Source organism: Macrobrachium rosenbergii, chromosome 7, assembly GCF_040412425.1.
Source record: "Macrobrachium rosenbergii isolate ZJJX-2024 chromosome 7, ASM4041242v1, whole genome shotgun sequence".
Classification (NCBI taxonomy): Eukaryota; Metazoa; Arthropoda; class Malacostraca; order Decapoda; family Palaemonidae; genus Macrobrachium; species Macrobrachium rosenbergii.
In genome coordinates this window covers 14,642,415-14,664,468 of record NC_089747.1, presented here as the reverse complement: position 1 = coordinate 14,664,468, position 22,054 = coordinate 14,642,415, and the positions used below count along the sequence as shown (strand labels likewise).

The 22,054-nt window shown below is 35.2% G+C and overlaps 1 protein-coding gene across 1 annotated transcript; it reads left to right on the top strand.

The window, feature by feature from the left end:
* The first annotated feature begins 1,557 nt into the window (after positions 1-1,557).
* On the top strand, positions 1,558-21,756 carry LOC136840149 (DNA polymerase delta subunit 3-like). Its single transcript, XM_067106587.1, has 10 exons — positions 1,558-1,992; positions 5,278-5,333; positions 5,656-5,773; positions 7,098-7,261; positions 10,217-10,325; positions 11,016-11,174; positions 12,935-13,252; positions 13,521-13,635; positions 14,734-14,908; positions 17,403-21,756. The coding sequence occupies exons 1-10, from the start codon at positions 1,918-1,920 to the stop codon at positions 17,464-17,466; spliced, it is 1,353 nt and encodes a 450-aa protein (XP_066962688.1). The 5' UTR covers positions 1,558-1,917; the 3' UTR covers positions 17,467-21,756.
* Positions 21,757-22,054: the final 298 nt, after the last annotated feature.

Here is a 22,054-nt window from a genome sequence, read left to right as displayed (position 1 = left end):
TGTAGATTCCTCGGTTGATATCTATAGTCTTACCAAAACTTTCTTTTATAAAACTAGAGTCGATTAGATCTCTTTCTAGCAAGGTATTAGAAAGGATAAAATTTTTAGCACCAGTCCTGTTGATAGCCATAATCAATATCTCTAACAAGAACAAAAGCTGCACATTATCTTGTGCCTATCTTTTATACTTTTGTGCTATGAATTACATGGCATTTGATGCATATATCGTTTGGCAGTCAAGAGAGTTCTTTATTGTTTTTTTTTTGTGTCGTTGTTTTCAAATGCTATCTTAACATAAATGTTTTAAACAGATAGGGAATAGCTTTAAAATTATTACAATATGGCAGGACAAGTGTAATTTTGAGTTACATGTTTCTCTGCTGCTGTTAACATAAAGTCTGTTTGCCGTCCTAAAAGCTTCATCCAATACAATATTAAGATATTTTAATTACCTGCATGTATTCCTAAAAACATGCTTCATGATCAGTATATTCAGGGCATATACGTAATGCTCGAATGTGACCACTAATTTGTTATTCTCGTGGACAGAATAAAATGAACATTTGCGGAGGTATTGGTTGATTTCTTGTATACATTAAATTCAGACTCATTATTACGTATGTGAATATGGCAACCAGGAAAAGCAATGGCAATATGCATCCCCACAGTAAACTTTATTGATGGCACAGATTCATTTAATCTATCATAAATGTGTTTATAGTTGTGAATATCATGCACTCACAAAATTCCATGCACGTTACTTAGTACAGTTGACAGTAATTAACCCCCTTTTTCATAGATTAAAAGAGCGGAAACTACCATAATGATGACGACTAGATATTTTGTGGTGCTGAGCACTGTGTCGTCTTTTCACTTGAACCACCCACCGTCATGGCAATGAGCTCAATGTCATATATATATATATATATATATATATATATATATATATATATATATATATATATATATATATATATGCAATGTACTACAAGGTGAAATGAAATACTGGGTATGATTTCCGACTGGTTTTTTACATAAATACACCCCGTTTTCTGTTGATGTTAAGAATGTATGTCTTGAGATCATGTTTCATCTTCAGTCGGTAACGATGTGAAACATCCCATTTTAAGGATTTAAAGATACATTATAGCATCTTCATGCGCAAAAACGGGAACAGACAACCTACCATCCTGTTCTAGCTTACCCCTGAAGAAAACAAGAACAGTGAGGAAAAATTGAGGAGGACTTCACCATTAATAAAGCAATGCTATTTATTAAGTGGTACACTACCTCAATAGACAATGATTTTATGTACTGTAGGTATACACATCATTGTCTCCCCCGAATTTCAATAATTTTTTTTCACATTGCACTAGCGTATGAAGGGACGATATATATATTTGTGGATTTCTAAATACTACTTTTATTCATAAGTGTACCACTTTTGTGGAAATACTGTGTCTGAAATAAAACAGTATTATGTTCTAAAGCTGCATTCATATTGCATAAGTGAAAGTTGCGAAAACAAATTAAATAATGACTTTTACAGAAGAAGATGACAAGACATTCAAAAAGTATATGCTTTACTATTGTGATACTGGATGGTTCCTTATGAATAACTTTATTTTCCCCTTCAGTGGTGTGTCCTATGATATATAGTAAGGAAAAGGCGGTAGATATATTCTAAAGAGTGATAATGATCCTTATGCAACAATTATTCAATATCATAAAAACAAAACCAACAATTTATAAAGTTTTATTCCCTCGCACTTACATTTGTTTACATAACACTTCTTCAAGAACTGAAACCACTAGATCCCGCGAAATTTTTACCTCTCCACATTCATCTGTATGAGAGAGGGAATCGCACTTTATAATCCTGAATAAGATCGAGGCGACCATACATAATACTGAAGGATGTGTGCGGAAACAGCATTGGATTCAATGTACCTGGATAATCTGGATGAATTCATAAATGACGAGGGAAAAATCGTAAGTAAGCCAGGCTAAGCAGCATTTGTTGTCGTTGCTAAATTAGGCCTCCCTTATTCCTTCGGTAATTTATCGCCATCCTAATGTTTTATGTATTTTATTTGGGGCTTCTTCATAATTTAGATAGCCTCCAAATTTTTTATGGTTTTCTGGGGTTCCAGCCTACTATGATATACTTCTAACTTAGGCTATTTCTTGCTAGTTGGCCAGACCTCCTTGAACCATTTAAATGTAGCCTGCTTATCTCTTGTTTCATGCATTTCTGAACATTTTAGTTGTTGTAGACAACTCGTTTTTATGTTTTCCCTGTCCCCAAAATATTATTATTTCAGAACCCCAGAGGGAAATGGTTCTTTTTTGTGGGGGGGATATAGGAAAAAAGTGTGAATTGTGTTGAAAGGAGTGATCTAGCCTAAAATGGGCAAAACTGAAGACTACATTGCACCTCTCTAGTTCTGTAACTACCAGGGTAGAACTAAGCATTAGCTCTGTGTCGGGTATTGCCTTTAATATTTACTTTTCCTGGCCTATAGTATTTTGCTTGCTTATCAAGAATTTACTGTTATTTTTTGTTGGTCGACTGTAATTAACCTCAGAACCAATTATGTTTTTGTATGCTGGCCATCCTGGAATGCTATCACGCATGCAGTGTAACAGAGAAACTTTTGGTTAAAAGTGGTTTCCTTTATTAGGTTAGGTTAGGCTAGGGTATGTTAGGTTACTAAGGTTCCTTTTATAATAGATTTCCTTAGCCAATCCCTTCTTGAACATATGGCTCCCTAATGACTTTCATATTCACGGAACTGTTCCATACAGTCTGTGCAGAGCTATTACTTAGAAATACCACTACCAGTTAACTGTGAAATGGGTGCCGTGTTTAGTACTAGCCCTTTGGGGCTGAATGTAAAGGCATAAACAGAAGACAGTAGCTGAAACATTATGAATGTAAACAGAAGACATGAACATGAGTAAAAATAGCCTATAAATAAAAGACAGTATCTTTTCCAGTCATGACTGCCAGGAATCAGGCTGTGGTAGTTGTCTTACCTTGAAATGTGTACTGTAAACCACAAGATGAGCAGTTGGCAAAGTACATGGTTCAAGTGTATAGTTCTGTTAGTATAAACAACAAAACTCGCTAGGTTAGCCTATAAAGAATAAAAAGCTGATGTCATTACCTGAATTGCTGGGATGCATTCTAACCATAGGTTATCTGCCCTAATTTAACGTAGGGTGCCAGGGCATTAGCCTTGGCTTGGGGGGATTGCCCCACTGCTTAAAGTAAAAACACAAAAATTCATCAACCCAACACACCTGTTTTAATGGGCAAGGGGCGCCCCCCCTTTTTTTTTTCTTTAGACTAACATTTCATAGTGTGTGTTCCTTACCAGAAGATTCGGAGGCACATCCAAAGGCACTCATTTGTTTCTTTTGTCTAAATCTTGTAATTCAGTTGTCTTACAAGAGAGGCTTTAATTCTTAGCCAAATACATGGACCATGTATTAATTGACTGGTATTGTGCTTCTCCCCAAGAATGCATGTCAGATTTTGAAATAATTTTGGAAGTGAAAACCTGAGTCTTTTATGTAGGAGTATTCCTTAACTTGAGCTGGAAACTGTGGTTGAAGTTGTAACAAGGTGACTAACTGGTGATAGGTGGATGAGTAGGGGAAGTCTGGCATCTTTTCTTCAGCTGTAGACAAGTTAAGATGCCTTGTTGCCAGGCTTGCTGTCAAGTTAAAATGTCTTTCATGCTCTTTTGTTTTATGTATGCATGGTGTTTTTATTTTTATTTTTTAATTTGGATTCATGTAAGAAAAGGGAGCAACAGAATGTAAATGGGTGTTTGTCCACTTTATGTCCTCTTTATTAGTGTCTTCCGTTAGTTTTTGCAGTTAAAGAAGTTTGGCAAGAAACTGAGGAAGGCCCAGTACATTTGCTGGCGTTTTTGGGAGGGTGTACTTTACCTTTGTCCTTGACAAGGCCAAATCTTTTTGTCTCCTTCCTCCCAGACTCATCTCTTTGCTTGGTCCATGATGGGTACATGCATCAAGGTCAGTGACCAGCACATGCTTTCTGACAGTGGTGACCAAGGTGCATATGCCAAACTCTCAACAGTGAGACTGCATGTGTGCTTATGGTTTGTGACAGCCAAATGCTGCTTTGTCAACAGCTTTGCTTAAGTACTTCAAGACCATGTAACCATCCCTTGGTAGTATGAGGTGACTCATCTAAACTGTCATTCCCACTATGCAGCTCAACTCTGTCGAGCCACATATAGCAGTCATTTGCATGTGGAGATAAGTCTGTTTTGAACACAGGTCATACTTACCTCCAAAGCTTCTGCCTGCCTTGACCACATTTACTGCTGTTGCAGAGAAAAGTAAGACTTGTGGATGGTGTAAGGTGAGGAATCACAAGCACTTATCTTTTTCCTCTACCTCGTTGATGCCTAGCTCTTCCTCCTTTTCTGCTTCATTTTCTGCCTTCTTTCTGTGATGTGATGAGAAGTTGTCATTGTCTAATAAATCCTCTCATAAGGAATCCAGTTGGACTTCAAATGAGATTTTTTTTTTTGCTGGACAAAACTGATTTACAGCTGAGCTGGATTTTAGAACTACAGAGGCAACTGAATTTCAAGCATTTGCATATTTCTTGTAGCAGCTACAGTTCTTGAAAGGCCTCAGTCTTATGTCATTCTTGGTTCTGGTAGAAATTAGTTAAAAATCCATTTGGTGGCATTCTTTTACCTGACAGTCATTGGACCTTACATGGTTCATTAGGCAGGACCCTGTTATTTGTCAGTGCAGTAATAGGTGACTACCATACATAATTTTCGTGAATTACTTGCCTGTCTCACTGTAGTCTAACCTAATGCTTTAAAAATAAAAGCTTATATATAACTTTAGTGTCTAAAATAAGCTAGCTTAGACATAGATGAGCTGTTAAAATGATATGAGAGCTCTGCAACTATTTCAAGATTTATGCACAGCGAATACTTGGGATCTGTGGGTCAATCCCTTTCCCAGCCTAACCTAGGTAAGCATCCCTATGTAGCTCTCAGTCCAACTGGAGCTTTGTCCCCAGGCTCATGCTGCCATTTAACCCAGGTGGTACTGTGAGAATTTTTTTCTATAAGTCATAACTGAATTCTGCCATCTCAGTAATTCAGCATTTGTGCAAGCTTTATATTGCATAGTATTTATTAGGAAATATTGGAAATGGAAAAAAATTATATAATATTAAATCTGGCGAGTAATGTATTTAAAATTTTTTCTTTCCAGGTCACTTGCAAGTCGCTGTGCTTGACATTAAAGGTTCATGTGAATGTTGCAAAACAGTAAGTTAATGATAATCAATCTTCTTCTATCTGTATGTGTGCTGTCTAAAGAATTGTGTGTTTACTGAACACAGAGCCGGAAATACTCTCATTGTTTTGGGGTACTGTATCTGTGGTGTAAAAGTTTTGTTTTCATCCCCCTTGTGGTCAGACTGTAAGTTGTGATTTTTGCACATCAGCCTTTCCTGTATGGTAGTGCTAGCCAAGACTTTTTCAGTCTGTTATTCTCTTTTGTTGTTAGAATTTTGTAGACTTGGAAATATATTTTACAATTAAGACCCATGTGGAAGAGTTATAGTTACATTTTTCTTTGCTTTTCCAGAATGCTTTATCACTATGTGACAAAAAAGCGCAATGAAGATAAAGGTGACGATCTGTGTGTTACTTACGTAGTGTCCGGTGTCGTGGCTGGAGAGAATGAACAACCAGACATGCAGAAGGTAAGACATCTTACTTTGTGTAATGGTATACGCATATCTAGTTTCTAAAAGGGTGTAGGGTTTGAGCTGATTTCTTATTATTTTCATTAATGTTGTACATTTACTGTGAATTTTCATTTTCATATATGTTGAAGGAATTGTTTACAGACAGACTGTACAATTTATGAGTTGAAACTTGAGTTAATGAGTGACATAGATTCCATATTTGTAATCAGTAATCATTGCTAAACTAAACTATATGTTGAATTTTCATTTACATGTTGACAGGAGGACAGACTGTACAATTTATGAGTTGAAATTCCATATTCTAGTAATCAGTAATCATCTGCAACTAAACTGTGAATTTTCATTTTCATATATGTTGAAGGAATTGTTTACAGACAGACTGTACAATTTATGAGTTGAAACTTCTTGAGTTAATGAGGTATAGATTCCATATTCTAGTAATCAGTAATCATCTGCAACTCACTACCTTAGTAATCTAATATGGCTTTATTAACTATTGTCATTAAAATATGTCATAGAACTAGTCTGGTTAAAGATGGATAGACCGGTGATAGGTCTAATTCTTAACTGGTAATGCTTTACGGAAAGGAATTTAATTTTGTTTACTTATAATCCATTTTCATTTATGATACAGATGTTTAATCAGCCAATTTATGTGGTGTAGCACTTATAACATACCTCATGATACTAATGTACTACTAGAAAGCCAATAATAGTTCATGAAGCATCTTGTAGCTACAACTGGATGGTACAGTGTTAATGTTTGATGATAGATCTTTTGTCAGACCATTACTGTATTGGATCATTTTACTTGTGTGAATGTAAGCAGTATTATGACCCTTTTGTCCTCCAATCAAAATTGCTCAAAATGGTAATTGTTTTTCCAACAAAGGTAATTATGAATGACCATCTTAAGGGAGTTTTATTTCAGTATGAAACTTGGCATTTTCAATATTGATGACTGTACCTTGACATACTCGACATACAATGGGATTACACAGTCAAGTACAATACTAGAAATCATACTAATCCCTGTACTGTGCAACTGTGTTTTGGATGTAGATACCTGTAGGTTTATAAGAGTTGCATGATAAATATAAAGTGTCGATGTTCTGTAGCCCTGTCTGTCTCATCAATGGATCAGTTGCTGTGTGTGTATGTACAGTTTTATTTACTCATTTGTTATCTTCCTCATAATGGCGTGTCTATTATGTGGAGGTTTCCTTAGCAAGTTATAGCTATTTTGACTTGTTTTGCATAAATGTGTGCTTCAAACAATAAGTGTATTATGTAGTTAGGTACTATATTTGTTTTTCAGGTCATGCTAGTTCGAGAAGAAAACTTGAATACTGTTAAAAGTACCATGAAGAAGGTCATATCTGTCCATATTTACAGTATCTCCAAATCACAACTTAAGGATTTAAATGTTTTGTATACATCTAACATTGATGAAGTAAAGAGGAATCTCATGACTATAAACAGGTTAGTAAATATTGGCTGATATAGAGTTCCTTTGAAAAACTTGAAGATAATGAACATCAAGCTATTTGCAGTTTAAAATGACATGTGAATGAGTTGATACAATAAAAAGGATTTGGGTGCTTTTTGCATTTAAGTTAATGTTTTTGTTGGCACCCAGTATATTGAATATTATTGATGTGAATAATGGTTCATCTCTTAACGATACATGCATGTGTAAGTGCATTAACAGTGAATAGAATGACAAGTGAAACTGATGACTTGGCTTGACCTTGATATGGGAAGTGGTTTTAGACTGATTTCTAAGCTAGTATTATTCAGCTTTAAAAAAGGGGGAGGACTATTCTCATGACATTATGGTAAATATAATATAGTACATGGCATAGACTGTAACCGATGGGATCATAGATGATTACGACTACAAATTTTAAATGGAATGAAAGATTTTGACATCTGAAATGTATATAAAGTTCTGATGTTGAAGACAAGAAGGATTGTGCTTTGGTGGAAGGGCAGGCCTTGGAAGGGATAGACCATTGTCAGTTTGGATTGTGAAACTAGTAAGGACAGACATGTGAACAAAGTGGACGACTGGTAAATAAGACTTCATATTGGTAAATGGAACAGCATCTATGATGATGGCTTAAGGTTTGTAGTTTCTTAAATTGGTGAGACCTGAGCCCTTGCTAAGAGAATGGTGATGTTTAGTGTTGTAACTATAGAATGTTGAGATTCATGGTTGTAATGAATTGGGATGGTCATATTGCAAATGATATTGCTAAGAGAAATGGTGTACATAGACTGGGAATTGTATGTCTTCAACATCAGAGTTAAATGACTGATATGGTTTGGGCCTGTGAGAATGAAAGAACAGTTGGAATATTTGTGTCAGTTGGAGTAACTGCATGAGGATCTGTATAAATGCAAAGAATATGGAACATCATGATAAGGAAAAATAGAAAACAAAGGTAAGAAAATATGTGAATAAAGAATAATTGAACACAGATGCTTATAAACGTACAAAGAGCAGTAGAAGTCTTGAGCACAAAGGCAGTTTTATTGTAGTGCAGTATTTTAGCTCTCCCTAAACTTGTGTTATCAATAGTAACATGTACTACCTCTAAGTTAGCCCCTACCTTTTGCTGTAAATGGGGGATAGACATATGGAGATTGGAATAATGAAATTCTGGAGCAAAGAGTTTCAGGTAGGAAAATGACATCACTTAGTGGCATGACACTGAAGGTCAAGAAAATGTTGTTGCACTCAAGTTATTAGAATAAATCACCTTATGTTTCTTATGTTCCTGCAAAGATACAAACCTTTGTCATTTATGTGGAATACCTTTGGCAAAAGCTGATCCAGGTTGAATATTGGCAGCAAGGTAATTAACTAGTGGGTAGGTTGGGGATTGGTTGAGGACTCAACCTCTCACTTGGTAAGCATTGTTACTTTTCCTTCTGTCACCCTGTTGAGCAGACTTAATAAAGCATGCTGTCCATCATGGCTGTTGAAACTGACCTGAATATTATTTTTTATTTGAATATGGTGGTTGTGGCTTGCTTTTGGATTATTCTCTTACTGACTGGAATGATGGTGCTTGATAATTTTTATCCTCATAAAAATAATCACTGGAGATGATCAGTTGCATGTGCAATTCATTTTTTTTTTTTACCAACTACCCTCATTCTATGGTCATCATTTGCAGAGGCTGGGAATGTTAGCTATCTGTCAACTATGTTGAATGTGTTAATGGGTCGGCTAGATAGAAACGTCATGTTCTGTGTTGGCTTCCATCAAAGAGGGTAACTTCATACTTTTGGTAGAATCAGGTCTTCAAGTTAAAGTGCATGGACCTCCTCCTTGGTGGAGTTGTCCATACTTATGAGGAGTTTTGAACAATCTTGCCCATCTCTTGACCTTTGGCCTTGAATGGAATGTGACTTGTCCTCCACAGTCTGACTCAGGCACTAGAAGGCCCAGTGGGATGCCTTGGATCGAGATTCTCTCTCTCTCAAGACTGTTTTTTGGCTAGCCTTACCCATGGCCTTTCATAACTCTACTGACACTTGGAGGGTTGGGAATCCCTCTCATTCTCATTCGTTTCTAAATTTATGGTCAAAACTCAGCACCTGTTTGTTGCTGATTAGAGATTCAAGAGCATATAGGCTGGAGTGTCAGTCTCTTGTTAGTAGTTTAAGGCACAAGGTGTCCAACAACATTCTTTCTAGTTTTGTGAAGCATTCAGGCAGGCATATGATTCATTCTGCAAGGGAGAGAGTCATCCAGTCCAGGTGAGAGCTCATGGAGTCAGGGATGTCGGCCAGTCCCTAGTCTTTCAGAGGAACTTGACAGTTTCACAGGTAGTGAGGGCAGGTGTCTGGCAGAAGTAACCTTTCCCTTAGGGATGTCACCCACTAGTCTTTGGACACCTTCCTTGTGAGACCTGTGGTGGCTGATAAATAGGTTGAATAGTCATTCAGGCTCCTTCTGGACAAAAAGAATTATATCTAAGGTACTTAAAAGGCATAAGCTGGAGGTTGAATGGGTGTGGGTGACTAGCTTGTGCTTCTCTCTCTCTTCTCCCTATTTTTCCTTCCCCTGCAAGGCAGCAGTCAGGCCGAGTACATGCAGGACTGGGCCTTGGTGAAAGTTACACAACTGTGCATATGTTCGTAGACCTTTAGCTCAAAAGTGCAACTATTTTTTTCTCGTGAAAAAAAGCATTGTTTGGGGATATGAGAAGGTCACAGATGTGGGCATATATAAATGATGGTTTGTACAAAATACTAGTTCTGTTTCAAGAAGAAAAAATACCACTAAGTTTTTAAGAGCTGCGTACTGATGACTTGCAGTGTCCAGGTGTAGGTGGGAAACACTGTACTGTTTGTTTGCATAGATAAAGTTGATACCCTGAACATTTCTGAAAATGGCTGATAATTTTCCTCATCTTTTAACAGCTATAGTGGTATAGAGTGTTCCAGTGCAAAGGCACGATCTTCTGCTGATCTAGCCAAACTCCAACAGCAGAATGCATATCGTGATCCTGAAGCATTACCCGCATCAGAAGTAAGTTTGTCTTTAGTCCAATTTAAAGTATTACCTTTGCTCGAGTCATTATATTTTTATTTCATTATACAGTGTATAATTGCTTGTATATTAAGTGTGTGGTAATTATCAGTACTATATGTAAGAATTTCATTAGTAGATCATCTGTGATAGAGCAGTCAGTTTTTTTTATGAGCTGGGCTTGGGCTTCATGAGTTAAAATTCAGATGTAAACAGTTTTAGTGCACTTTAAAAACTAAGAAGAATGTGGTATATTTTGCCATGGTCTATGTAGTGAGCTCTTATATATCTTTGAAATACAGTAGTTGTAAAATGAAGAGTAACAGACTTATAGGTAAAATTATTATTATTACTGTATATAGCTACCCAGACTACTGGGTCATTGAAGCTTGGTAAGAAGGTAGTTTAGGTGGTAAATTGGATGAAACAATTTCAGTGTCAGTGACTGATTGGCTTTATGTTCTAAGGAGTGTTGCAAATTGTCATTATATCTGATACCCTTTCTGAAAATTCTCATGTTTCTTCATTTGGTCCTCATGTTTGGGGTTTATGTACTGAGAAACAAATAGCATTGCCTCTATTTTAAGATTATTTTCATTTTCATTACCATTTTCTTTATTATATCATTAAATTTTTAGCTAGAAAAATATCTTGGGTTCATGACCTTTGATGATTTGTGTTCTTTTTCAGAAAAAACCTATTCCTGAAGAGAAAGTCCCTAAGGGAGAGAGCAAACCTGAGCCCAAAACAAACAAAAATGCAAAAAAGCCTAACAATCAGATCGCCTCTATGTTTGCCCGCCAGAGTGTTAAATCAGAAGCGCAGAAGGATGAAAAGAAAGAAGAAAAGGTCAGTGTGGTACAAGATTTGGCTTAGTCATTGAATTACTGTACTGTATTAACAATTTTTTTTATTTCAGTGGATTCAGCCAAATCCATTCTGTAAGAAACTTACAGCATTATCTCACACATTTTGCTTTTAAATTTTATCTGTGCTCTTCAGCTTTAGAATTAATAAGCAAAATATTGAGTTACTCTATTATTTCCCTTACTCTGTTTTCATGAAATATTATTGGGTTTACTTTTTTGCTGCTTTTTGTTTTTCTCTTGGCACATAAAGAAGCTTGTTTTGCAAGTTAATGGCCTATTAGACTTTTTCCATATAAATGTTTACTCCATTTGAATAATTATATTTTTTCCTAAGAGAATACAAATTTTAGTATCTTAAGTGGCAAGGATCTATGGTGCTTATTAACAAGTGGAAGTAGAAAGGCGAGTAGGGATAGCTGCCTACTCACCTGTATGCTTGCCCTCACTTTTTCTTTGGCCAACCCACAGTCAGCAAGTCTTTGCTGCTGCTTTTGTTCCTTAGCTGTGGAACTTGGCTGAATGTGAAGCCGCTTTTGTTATTATTATATTTCTACGTAATTTAGTGTGCTTGGTTCAGCAAGTCAGATTGCACAAGTAACAGCACAAATGTGAGTTTGTTTGGTGTGTATATTAGATTTTGCCACTTACATCATTATTTCCCATGTATTTAAAAATGGTCACATGGTAGGAATTGTGTTTGGAACTTCTGTAGGGGTGCATTGAGTAGTTAACGCTCAATGGCTGAGTTTTGGATCCTTCTAGAGCAGGGGTTTTCAACCTGGGGTATGCCAAGGGTCAGCTAGGTAACCAGTTGGTTCTTAGCCACGTAAAAATAAGTTTAATCCTTCGGGCCAGCCCTAGGAGAGCTGTTAACCAGCTCAGTGGTCTGGTTAAACTAAGGTATACTTAACTTAGTTAGGGGGTACGCTCTCCCCACGGGTCATTAGGGTTAGGGCCCTGGCCGCCCACTGACTGCATAGCCACAAGTAAATAATTATAAACAATTTTCTTTATTTTTATGGAATTCTTTGTGTTTACAATATTGCTGGTTATGTCAGGAGAGTTGTGTACTTACTTCCCTTCAGTACAGTACTTGCAAATATACACAATGGAATGTTTTTCTGCGTTTGTTTTGTTTTCTACTTTATACAAAGTGAAGGAGGGTACATTATTGACATTAAAAATATCCAAAATGGTACATGGGGAGAAAAAGGTTGAAAACCCTTGTTCTAGAGGTACCCAGATTGGTTTGTTGGTGTTGTCCTGTAGTTATGCTTGTGCACAGTTACAGTGGCATCTGTGTCCCCCTAGATGCTTGATGCTGGTCTTCCCAAGCTGTCATCATCCACCTAAGCCACCCTAAGGACTTGCCAATGGTCAGTTTTGACCTGGGGCTGGTGGTGGTACCATTTTTCTTGAGGGTCTGTATGCCTGTGGCAGGTCACTGATACTGATACTAGTTTTACTGGCATATTCACCCTGCATGCTGCAACCCTTACCGTCCTCCAGTGCTTAGGGTGGGTTTTGTCCATCTGGTGCTTGTTGCCAACATATGGCTTTGAGGCAATCCACTTGTGGTCATTTTCAGTCCCTTCAGAGGCTGCAGTTTGTATGCCTAAGAAAAATACAAATTACTATAAATATTTATTATATTCTAACTTGTTCAAAGATGGGTTCATAATACTGTAACAAGTAACCTTACAGAATTACTTCTGTTACTTTGTATCTTGTGAATTTCAGACAACGGCAAGTAAGCATCCATCTGCTATTTCTAAAAAAAGTGGGGGAATATCAGCTTTCTTCAACAAAGCACCTACTTCCAAACAGTCGCAAACCCCTGATTCTTCAAAATCATCACCTGTGGAGACAGAATCACCTACCACAAAGTCACCTAGAAAACCTGAGAGTGATGCTGCATCATCACCATCTATCACAGAGTCAATAAAGTCTTCATTTAAAACAGAATCACAAGATTCAGATAGTAAGGATTTCCATCTTGATGCAAAGGAAGCAGAGTCATCACAAAAAAAAAAAGCTAAGACACAGTCAAAGCTGAAGGTAAAGAAATTTCTACTTATTTTACTGAGAATTTCAATTACGGTAAACTTTCTTTCTGATATTCCCATTTTTGAACAAGATGTTCCAAACTTATTTCTCCTGGATTGTGAAATTTGATAAAATTTGAGAATATTACTACTTTTGTAGATTTATTTTGTATTTTAGATGTTTCATTTTTTTACTTTCCAACTTTTAATAGTATGAGATGCTTCAGTCAGATATTTAGGATTTATTTTCTTATTAATTAATAGACATTTAATTCATTTAGCCGAAGAAAAATTCCCAGAAAAGAGGGAAGACGAAACATAGTGATGATGAAAGTCCAATTCCAAAACGCAAGAGGATCATGCAACTTAGTGATTCAGAGTCAAGTAGTGAGGAAGGTAAGTACAGTAGTGGATTTCAGTCTCATACATTTGTTGCACTTGGTGTATGACAAATTAGCACTGAAGTCTTGCATATCCTGTACTGTTTCTTTCATTTGAAAGTGTTAGTAAATCTTTAAGTAGCCATGTTTTTATTTGTATAGTACAGTAAACCCCGTATTCAAGGATTTCTCTGTGGAACATATCTACCCATTATTTTGGAAAATTGCCCATTCGCGGTATTTTTCACAGAAATATTCACTAATTACTGTATTTTCATATAATTTTCATGACTAAATGTACTTTTGGTGATAAAACTCTTAAAATGCTCAGGTATAAGCATTTTTAGAGGGTTTTTCCTGTGTTTAAACTATCAAAATAGGCAGTTCTAAGTGTTTTTAGAGGGGTTTTAAGTATTCGCGGATTTTAGCTATTCACGGGGGGTGGTATGCATCCCCCACGAATACCGGGGGTTTACTGTATTATGATTTTTGTTAAGTTGGCTAGGCAGGTGAAAGTCTTGAGTGTGGTATGCTTGTCTGGCAGTTGAGGCTATAACTTACAATATACACAACCTGTACTGTGAAATATTTTTCCCGGTAGTGGAATGCCTAAAAATGTAACTCCATGATACAGTTTCATTTTGTTTTCTTTAAGCAGGGACAAAATCCAACTTTAAATAACACACAAACTGCTTTACAGTATAACTAACCATAATCCATATTCCAAATTTTGCTTATTTTCTATACAAAAAATAATCCAAATTCCACAAAAAACTGACTTAATTCCCTAAATGTTAACCCCAAAAAATGGGTAGTTTTGTAAATCTGTAATTTTACATCGAGTCATATTTGTGTTTGTTTTTTTTTAATTCAAGGTATTACTGTAAAACATATACAGTATTTGTACCTTACGGAATAGTGCACAAAATTATGCAGTTACTATTGCCAGTAACAAATTACAAGAGTTAGAACATTTCCAAAGTAATGCCAATATGCAGCAAACATTGTTTTTGGTGTCCCCCTTTCTTTCTTTTTGACATGGTACACCAACACCTCACTCAATTATTTAAGGAGCGATATCTGATATATATCTTTATTTTCTCCTGCCTTTTAGAAAATGAAGAGGAAGAAGAGTCTCCTTTACCTGATCCATCTCTTATTGAATCAGATGAAGAAGTGCTTCCTCGCTCCAAAACAAGAAGCCAAAGAACTGCATTATTCCCAAAATGGAAAAGTAAAGAAGAGAAAACAGATTTCAAAGACTTACCGGGACGAAGAAGGATACTTAGGTAAGAATATCAAGTTTTGTGCATTTTAAAGAGATTTGTGCTGAAACTAAAGTTAGATTTTAGAAATTATTCACTTAAAGCTAAAAATATTTCAACAAGAGGGGAGACCATATTTCATTGGTGAGTTAACATTTATGAATGTTTTAAACTAGTTTTCAGTAGCACAAAAGTAAAATTGACCATGATTTTATATTGAAGGAAAGTAAATGCTAGAGCCACTATTGAAAATTGTGACCTTGGCCTGTGGTGAGCACCAGATACTAGCAGTGGGATAAAGGATATGTTCTGCTGGGAACTGGCTGTCTTTAGTATATTTAGCCAGTAAAATTTAGATGTGGCCCCCAGTCGCAGCCATATGAAGATGCCAAGAATCGTATGGTTTATAAATACTAAAGATAATTTGAAAAGAGTGTGGAATTCTAAGAACTCATCATATTCGAAAGATCAAAGTAGTAGGAAATTAGTAATGTAGATTTTGACTGGACATCATATCAGTTTTTAAATGACATGGGAAAAGAGGTTGGAATGGGCTGTGTGTTGTTACTCAAGAACATATGGAATTGGTAAACAAGGAATGGCATGATCTTGAGGCCAAATGCAGAACAGGCAGTGGCTTGATTGGAGAGCAGTACAGTACATTACTGCAGGCAAGGTTTTAAAAAAAACTGCTGTATGAGAGTGCTGTGTACCAACAAATTGGAATGCCAGAAGGATAGTGAGAACTGATGTTAATGATACTGTAGAAATAAGTAGGAACAATGACGGTACGCAAGGAACATCAGGGAGACGCTGCAAATGAAAATGGAGTATAATTTATTAGTTATGCTGCAGATAATCTTGTAATTGGAGGTACTCTTTTCCAACACAAGGATATCCAAAATTACACTTGAACATCTCCATATGGAACATAGAAACCAAATAGAATTCACAGCCATTATTAATTGAAATAGAAAAAGAACACCGAGGAATGATATTCATCATAGCAGAGTCATTGTTGGCAATGATCAGCAACTAAAGCTGAAAATAAAAGTGCCCAGCTAAAAAGTTGATGAGCGTAATTAGGTTTAGTACAATAAGTCTTCTTGAAGATGAACATTGAGAGGATTTAGAAATTGCATGTCAAAATAGATTCACAGTTCTTGGAAAAAGTACTGTACTGGGATATTGGATGAAACCTGGAATGTATGAAATTTGGGACATTTGACCCAGCAAAGTAGATTGTGCTGGGTATTCAATCTGATTATTGGTTCTTGGAAGCCATAATAGAGAGGTAACCCGATTGAGTAGAGGCATTGCATTTATTTGGTTGTGATGGAAATATTCAGTAAGCTCATACTCAGTTACGTAAAGAAAGATGTTGATAAAGTGCTTAGAGATGAACAAGCTGCTTTTTAGAAAAGGAATGAGTTGTATGGACCAAATATTTGCATTTAAGGCATTTTTTGCAATAATTTATGGGTTTTAGAAATCATCTTCTAGCTCCTCTTGATTATGAGATGGTTTTGACAATGTCTACAAACTAGTATCATGAAAGAGTTCACATTATTATGGTATTCATGAAAAATGGCAGCCCTTGGGTTACGGCAAATCTGTACTTATGGCACTTTTTCAAATATATTTATAAAAAAATTGGGTGCCATACTCAGATTACGGTGCCAAAACTAAGATTACAGTGCTGTAACTCGTGGGTGCCATAAATTTTTCTTATGATTTCTGACTTGCAGCAGGCTAGTGGAAAGGAACCCCTGCTGTAACCCAGGGACTGCTTGTAAATGAAACTAATTGATGCTATCCATGAGAAAATTAGTGGCAAAGTTATGTTGTTGGAATCTTGTTCGGTGCATTTATTGCAAATACTGTGGTGGTAAAGGGATATGGTATGTTACCTTTGCTATTTGTCCTTTTCATGGATTTTATACTGAAAAAAGTGGTTGGTGCTAGTTTACAGAAATGATTTGTAAATTATTAATGAGTTCATTCATTCACATTTAGATATGGCCGATAAAGATTAGAAATATTTCAGGTCAGAAACTAAAAATTAAAGACAGAAATACTTCAGCTCTCAGAAACTATAAACTAAAGACAGTTGTAATGGGCTTTCTGAAGTGTCATAAAATGTCTTGCTTTTCACAAGGTTTTTTTATTGTTTTATTTATCTTTTTAAACTTTATGCATGTAGAGTATTCATTTGCCTGGTTATGTAACTTTTCGTGGGTATTATAAGGATTGCTTTTTGTGAAATGTTTGAAATAGACGTGAATTGAGGGTACCTAAACGTGTCATGGAAGACTTGAAGAAAGAACTGATATTCCAGTAAAGGTTGAATATTCTGCTGATGAAGTAATAACAACTATAGCCAAAGTAAAAAAGCGATTCTTTGTTGGGAGTTCCTGATATAATTTCAAATTTCAACCTTTTTTTTTTTATAGAATATTACAATATGAACATATGAAACATATTTACAAAACGTGATTAATTCATTTTTCATCTCTAGTCACAAAGAAGGAGTATGTGTATGTCACCGATTCAGAAGAAGAGATGGAAGTTGTGAAGTCTAATCAAGAAAAACATTCCAGAGAGGAAGAATGTTAAGTCGCCTCAAAAGTACCAAGTACTAAATCTCCCCAGAAGAAGGTTGTTAAATCGCCTCAGTCTCCCCAGAAGAAGGTTGTTAAATCGCCTCCGAAGAAGCATTCAAAGGATTTGACAAAGACGAAACAGTCAAGTATAATGAGTTTCTTTAGTAAAAAATGAGTTCCCTTGTTTTAAGTATGTTAAGATGAATGTTTCTGCTGGCCATAATGTAACTGAAGTATAAGGCATTGAACCTGCAAACTAAATTTTACTGAAATAACCCAATAGTTCAAACTGAGCACTTGTTCAGCATGCATTATTCAGTGTAAGGCCCACTAAATTTCATGTACATAAGAGCATGTTGACAGTTAAGAGGCAATATCTTTTTTGGGGTTGAAGATAATGAGGGTTTTATATTACTTCTTGAGTAACAGCAATTGACCAACATGCATTATTCAGTGTAAGGCCTACTAAACTTCATGTACATAAGAGCAGGTTGACAGCTAAGAGGAAATATCTTTTTTGGGGTTCAAGATTATGAGGGTTTTAAATTACTTCTTGAGTAGCAGCAATTGAATTTTGATGTCAGCCTTTCTGAGCAGTAACATTTTCCAACATCACCATAAAATCCACACAAAACAGGTAAACTGTATGTTGGTGTTGAGACATGTCATGTTGTCAGTTGAACCAATAATTGGTTTTTGCAGTATTTATGGTGGCTTGTGTCAACTGTATGTGAAAATTATAATGTACTCATATTTATTGCATTGGCAGAGGAAGTCTCAATATTTCTAGTTTTACTTTAAATACTGCTGTATGTTTTATTACACTTAAATTGGGAATGGGAAAGAATGATCATTTGAAATTGTCTTACTGGCAATATATATTCATTGTTAATTTATTTTAATGTGTGCCATTACTAAACAATGCTTGTGGTACAAAAATATTTACCTATTAGCCAGTACAAATGCATGTTATAGACCTACCATTTGGGCTAACATAGCCATTGTTAGTATTATCATAAAGTAACTTATTACAACCACCAGAAAATCATTTTTGTACTCATGGGGGTTGCTGTAGGATTTGTTCTTAAATGGCAGGTGAAAAATGAAACACAGTTAAGGAAGTTGATAACAGGGTGACTAGAGAACAAAGGAAACAGATGGGAGAGAGAAAAAAATAAAAGACAGAAAGCAATGTGGCTGGTACCAAAGGGATGGTGTCAAGCTTCATTTGTACAAGACATTTGTAAATGGTAACCCACCCTATGAAAGCCATTGTTGCCGAGAATACATGATGTATATATATAGGCAAAGCTCTTGTTGTTCTTTGTTTGTTAGGAATAACAGACATAATGTAGGGTATACTGTCTGGAATGGGAGATTATCTTGAAAACATTTGTAAGGTTTTAAATGACTCTGAAGATGTTAGTGTGGTTTCCTCTGATCATGCCATTTCTGAAAAAATGGACCCTGCAGAAATCTGTTGTTTCTGAACACCATGCTTTAATTTTCATTTGTAAAATACATCATAAGCTTCAAGGGTCTCCAAAAAAGAAAAAAATTTTGTTTAAGGAAACCTTAATTATTGAATTTTGTTCATGGTAATTTAAATTTTATTCTTATCAATGGCTTGTATGCTAGCACACTGGAGGATTAACATCATAGTTCTTTCTTACAACATAATGCTCCAAATCTTTGAACTTTGTCAGTGCTAAATTAAAGTTTCATTACATGCCTAGTATTTGACATAATATACAGAACAAGACAGGTAATTGTAATTCTGTAGCATCACAATTCAACCGTTCTAGCAGTGTACAAGTTCATTACAGTTCAAATTAATGCTTTTATTATGTGACAAAGGAAAATGCAACTAATGTGCATATAGTTTTGGCATCAATTAAAGAGATAGCAAGAAATAATTAGTGCTATTAACTCTAAAATACAGCCAGGCAATGGTGTAGCTTCACTAGAGACCTTAAAACAAGGCAATTTTTTGAGCAGTTATGAAATAAGAGGTTAGTACAGCCCTGTCTACAATTCTGTAAGCATTTTCAGCTGTACAGCCCTTAGTTTGTTTTATTTTTTTTATATTAAATGTTGGGGACCATCCAAAAAATGAGGAGTTGATAAACAGCAAACATGCTAACATTCCAGTTACAACTGATCACAAGCAATATATTGCTGCTAAAAATTTCAGAGAATGTGTAGTACAATGCTGCCTTGAAATTAAGGCTGAAAGTAATAAGCACAGCAGTTGTGTATGTTTTTGAGTAAAAATTGTAATGTTAATAAGCTGTATACAGTACCGTAAACAGTATATTTGTACTTATAAAATAGTAAACCAAAGTAAAATTTACAGAACAGCTTCATGGGCCTATTATGTGCAGTCTCAGTTGCCATTGTCATAGTTTCAAAATTATAATTTAACCAATATTAAGTAAAAAATACCATATTGATTTTCTTCTGTAATTTTGAATACAGTGTTCATTTAGTAATGATGGGTCAAACTATGGTCTTTATTGAAGAGGGGACCTCTTACTAGATGTTGTCATTTTCAGGTAGGAATTACTTTTGTTATGGTGATTATTAAAATTAATTAATTCTTCACTACTTTTTACATGGTGCATTTTGCATAATGAAAATATAGCATTAACTCCCATTATTTTATGATAAGCATACAATCTTGAAATATCAAAACACCTAGTCCCTCCTACTCCATCATTAATTAGCACTATATCTTCTTCCCACCCTTATAGGAATTTTGAGTCCCTATTCTCCATTCATGTAAAGATTTGATTTGGTAACAAAGCACATGCTGTAAGAACTTTACATCCTTGCCAATGAAAATATAAATGCTGATGTTGTATATAAAATAATTTTTCCACCTAGTTTCTAATTTTTTTTCTCAAATGTGTATTTTTATTATACATATGTACTGTAGTAGAGAAAACAGAAGAATATAGAAAATCAGATAAAAAATACTATGAGTAATTATAGAAATGACAATACATCAAAATAAGTAACTGAGAGACATAAGGGTAAGAAAAGCCATAAAACGAATGCTCAACTACCCCATGACATTCAATAATATCTTTATCAGCTTTAAACATAAAGTACATGCCTTATGAACATCAGCAAGTCTACAAAAAGTCATGCTACCTGTTACGTCAAAATCAAAATCTCTTATTTTGTCACATAATTTAGTAAAAATCTTTAGTAATTTAAATATTGATGCCGAATAATGAGCCTACTTTATGTGGTCTATTAGTGCTCATGATCCTAAGAACTTCAGGATAAAAAGACTGAGGGTATGCATATCCTTAGGGATCCTTGTGACAATTTAAAAATCACCAGAAAGGCATCAGGATATTTAGCATTCTTATTACATATTTTAGTAGAATCTTTATATATACAGGAAAAATGATGACGAGAACAGATGATTGTAGTATTACATCCGAGACAGGATATGTTCTTCACACCAAACAAATTACCCCTGAAAATAAATATACATCGGAATGCTACACACATACAATACTGTACCTGGACTTGGTACCATGTAGTTATAACTGAACACTGGGTCTTAAATCCAGGTCTATATGTATTCATGTTTTGCTTCAGAGCTTCAGCATTCTTTTGTATGTTTAACTGGATCATTGTATAAACTATTCTTGTTTGTTCCTACTTCCCCTGCACTTATTTAATGACCCACAAATACATATTTGACCCATTTTCTACTTTTTCATTGCTTAATTTTATCTTGTTTGGATTCAATAGTGATGATATTTTCAGAATTTTATCTAGATTCTTGTGTTTATTGCAAAAGTAATTTTATTTGAAATTTTCCTTGCAATAAACATTAATAAACACTTCAGTTATGTTACTGCTAGACAGATTTATTGATTACTATAGAGATTTATTCATTACCTTATGAGCTATGATATATTTTATGTTGCTATAACTGTGTATGGTTGTGGTTTATTTCAGATCCTTTTGTCTGATTTCGTCCAAGACTGATTTACTCAGGTGAATTTGATAAATTAAGGCATTTTTTATGAAAAAAATACATGAAATATATCATTGGCTCAGCACAACCTTTTTACTGGTATGTAAAGTCATTACTGTACTAGATAAATTGTACCTGGAATGTCATTACAGTATTGTCTTTAGCTTTTTATGTTGTTTTTCCACTTTGGGGTGAATTCTGTCTACTACAAAACAGTTTTATCATCCTAACATGTAATAAAATATGTAATAAATTTTGTATGATAAAAATCAGTTGTTTTAGGAATTTTGCATAGAAAGGAAACCAGTAGAGACAATTCTCAATTAAGGGTCATATATCTTATGGATACCCTTTAATATTTAGTGATGCAAGATTATGATAGTTACTAAAAGAACAGTAATCCTACTTATTAGTCATGGGATTTGGGTTGTATCAGAGACAGAAGTGCTGTTATATTTCCTGCCATCACTACAAGTTTTATTCTTTCATAAATGAACATCAGTATGGTTCAATCCTGTACCACTGTGGATAAGAAGGAATTGAAAATAAAAAGTACATGACTAAGGA